Raw genomic sequence first — 2,963 nt, 5'->3', positions numbered from 1 at the left:
TCACGCTTGACTAACCATTGACGAACTGAACAATCGATGGAAAAGCTGCTGGTGAACTATGCTTGACAGTGTCCTGAAACGTGATTTTATACTATTCCGATTGATCGTAATATTGCAAAGTTTCACTTTTGAGTCGATTCCAATCACTTCCGAGTAAAGAACCTTGTCACCATTTGGGTGACTTTTTGTTTATGATACGCTTGGATGGTTTTCGCAAACTTAGTTCAAATTGTATTCAGGATGCGTTGTCCAAATGGTATAAAACCAGTTGACAACGCTTTTGTTAGCATAGTTCACCAGCAGCTCTTTCATTGATCGCTAAGTTCGTCCAAAACTCAACCACCCGTGAAACAATGAACGTAAGTCTTTGCAGTAAAACTTGGACCAATTGATCAATCTTCTTCTTTTGCAGGCCTTCATCGCTCTGTTTGTCGCCAGCTTGGTCATTGCGGCCCAAGCCGGTCATGTCCCAAGCTCGTGGCCAGTGACCAGCTACGACGTAGATTCCTGGAATGGTCTGAACTCCTGGAATGGTCTGAACTCCTGGAACGGCCTCAACACCTGGAACCACCAAGCCGCCTACCCGTACGGAGCCAACCAGTGGACCTCGGCAGCAGCGTGGCCAGGAAAGGTCACACCTTTTGTCCAGCCCATCATCGCCAAGGTTAACCCGTGGGGACTTCCTTTGGCCCACACCGGATACGGCTACGGATACAATAACTACCTGGGAGCGGCCCCGCTGGTCGGACATGCCGTCAACCAGAAGGTGATCGTTGCTTAGGTGTTTGTTGATGTTCATGAAATAATGTTGATGTTCATGAAATAATGACTTTGATTCTACTGACAAACTGTCTTTGTTTTAAAACGGAATTTTATTTTTGAACTTCAACTTTTGAACCAATATCCGTAACTTGTTAACTCTCGCCTCCAATTCGTTCAAACCAGAACTTGTATGATTTATCACTCCAATCAAAACATCATTTCTCTCCCTTACTTCCTCTAACATTGCTGACTTTGCATCCAAGTAATAAATCGATGCCGTTTCGTTCATGTGGCCCAAGATCCGCTCCGCATGCGTCACGTTATCCTGCGTCGTAAAACTGATGGTTTCCATAAGGTTGAACCTGCAACTCAATTTGTCCGCCTCTTCCTGGTAGTCAATATTGTTCTCCAACAGATAGCTCACCATGGTGTTCAACCGTCCACAGTTCCAAGGATTCGAGGCCAGACTTATTTGACTCAGGTTTGGCAGGGAGTCGATTAGCTGTTCAACATTAAGACTTTTTATCATGTTGTAATGAATTTTAAGGAACAGCAGATTTGGAAAGCTCCACATGCCAACTTCAAACTGAACCAGGTAGTTCTTGTCCAGACGAAGTTCAATCAATTTGGGTAGTTTTATGAGCTCCTGTCCCACATCTAAGTGGATCAGCTGATTCTCACTCAAATCAATCGTTTCCAGATCGGTGAGGTTCCTGAACCGTTCAAAGTTCACAAATGACAGCCTGTTCTTTTGAACCCGTAAAAACTTCAACTTGGTCAACGCCTCCACGAATCGAATATCCCTAACGCCCGTTCCAACGATGCTCAGATATTCCAGCGCGTTCCCCAGCCGATAGTTGACCAGCACCGTCTGCAGACTGGAGGCGAAGAAAACACCCAGCTGCTTGATCGTCAGCGGAACGGCCAGCGACGGCAGCACGCAGTTGTACAGGTTGATCTTTTCCGTTTCTTCACCGAAGCGACGTCCCAGCGCCGGGGAAAACGAGGAAAAGTTCGACCGGAAGAAGTTAATGTCGGTCGGGGGGAAGAAGATGTTGTCCACCACGGTTCTGGGGGTGACTACGAAATCGAGCATAGAACAGCCGTCCTGCATGAGGACGTTGGACTCCACGAAGCAGTTGTAGTACCAGCCGTGAGCTGGCCCGAGGAGGATTAACAGGATGAAGCTAGAAAGATGATTTGATTTAGTTTAATTCTTGCTAAAATAATTTGTCTTACGTGATTGCAAGTTTCACTTCCATTTCTGAATCTTCTCGAATGACTGATTACTGATTGCTAGACTATCAGTGATGAACACATTCAGCTTGTTTAACCTCTCGTTCTCACGATTACAAATCAACCAAGATCAGACTCATTTTTCAAACAGTCTCATCGCTCTTAAATGCCTTAAATATCACAACCTACCAGTATTTCGCTCAAAACCGGTAGCAACTTGAACTGTATTCTCCCATAACCAACTCCTCGTGCCCGTAATAATACGCTATTTGCGGTAATTTATAACGATTTTAAAATAATTCGCTTTCGCTGCCCCGTCATTCGCTGCCGGAGTAACACGGTGCACACAAGAGCCGTGGCTGCAGCGGTCTAATCTTTTCGCGCGAGTGCTCAAGTACTGACCGTTGTTGCATGCAATGTAGGTACTGCATTACAGCATCTTCGTTCAACCTTTGGCTCGTCAATGGGTAAGAATCGATTTACGTCTTAGTTTGGTTTTGGTTTTGGTTTTGGTTTTGGTTTTGGTTTTGGTTTTGGTTTTGGTTTTGGTTTTGGTTTTGGTTTTGGTTTTGGTTTTGGTTTTGGTTTTGGTTTTGGTTTTGGTTTTGGTTTTGGTTTTGGTTTTGGTTTTGGTTTTGGTTTTGGTTTTGGTTTTGGTTTTGGTTTTGGTTTTGGTTTGGTTTTGGTTTTGGTTTTGGTTTTGGTTTTGGTTTTGGTTTTGGTTTTGGTTTTGGTTTTGGTTTTGGTTTTGGTTTTGGTTTTGGTTTTGGTTTTGGTTTTGGTTTTGGTTTTGGTTTTGGTTTTGGTTTTGGTTTTGGTTTTGGTTTTGGTTTTGGTTTTGGTTTTGGTTTTGGTTTTGGTTTTGGTTTTGGTTTTGGTTTTGGTTTTGGTTTTGGTTTTGGTTTTGGTTTTGGTTTTGGTTTGGTTTTGGTTTTGGTTTTGGTTTTGGTTTGGTTTTGGTTTGG

The 2,963-nt window shown here is 43.6% G+C and overlaps 1 protein-coding gene across 2 annotated transcripts; it reads right to left on the bottom strand.

The window, feature by feature from the left end:
• Positions 1-856: 856 nt before the first annotated feature.
• Positions 857-2,349, bottom strand: LOC6041427 (prolargin). Of its 2 annotated transcripts, none has more exons than XM_038263185.1 (2): positions 2,188-2,349; positions 857-1,949 (listed from the first exon to the last, which is right to left on the bottom strand). In XM_038263185.1, exon 2 carries the CDS (start codon positions 1,874-1,876, stop codon positions 860-862), a length of 1,017 nt encoding a protein of 338 aa, XP_038119113.1. In that variant the 5' UTR covers positions 1,877-1,949; positions 2,188-2,349; the 3' UTR covers positions 857-859. The 2 variants fall into 2 exon arrangements, with proteins under 2 accessions (XP_038119113.1, XP_001850688.2); XM_001850636.2 differs by lacking the exon at positions 2,188-2,349 and adding an exon at positions 2,002-2,174.
• Positions 2,350-2,963: the final 614 nt, after the last annotated feature.

The sequence above is a fragment of the Culex quinquefasciatus genome, chromosome 3 (genome assembly GCF_015732765.1).
Source record: "Culex quinquefasciatus strain JHB chromosome 3, VPISU_Cqui_1.0_pri_paternal, whole genome shotgun sequence".
NCBI classification, from domain to species: domain Eukaryota; kingdom Metazoa; phylum Arthropoda; class Insecta; order Diptera; family Culicidae; genus Culex; species Culex quinquefasciatus.
Note: the sequence above shows the minus strand (reverse complement) of the source record. Positions and strands in the feature narration are given on the sequence as shown.

What these genes read in the sequence shown, in the direction of transcription:
- LOC6041427 (XM_001850636.2), bottom strand. Translation starts at nt 2,024, where the DNA reads ATGGAAGTGAAACTTGCAATCAC. An exon ending in GAAGTGAAACTTGCAATCAC is followed by an intron (nt 1,950 to 2,001) that starts GTAAGACAAATT and finishes TCATCTTTCTAG; the next exon opens with CTTCATCCTGTTAATCCTCC.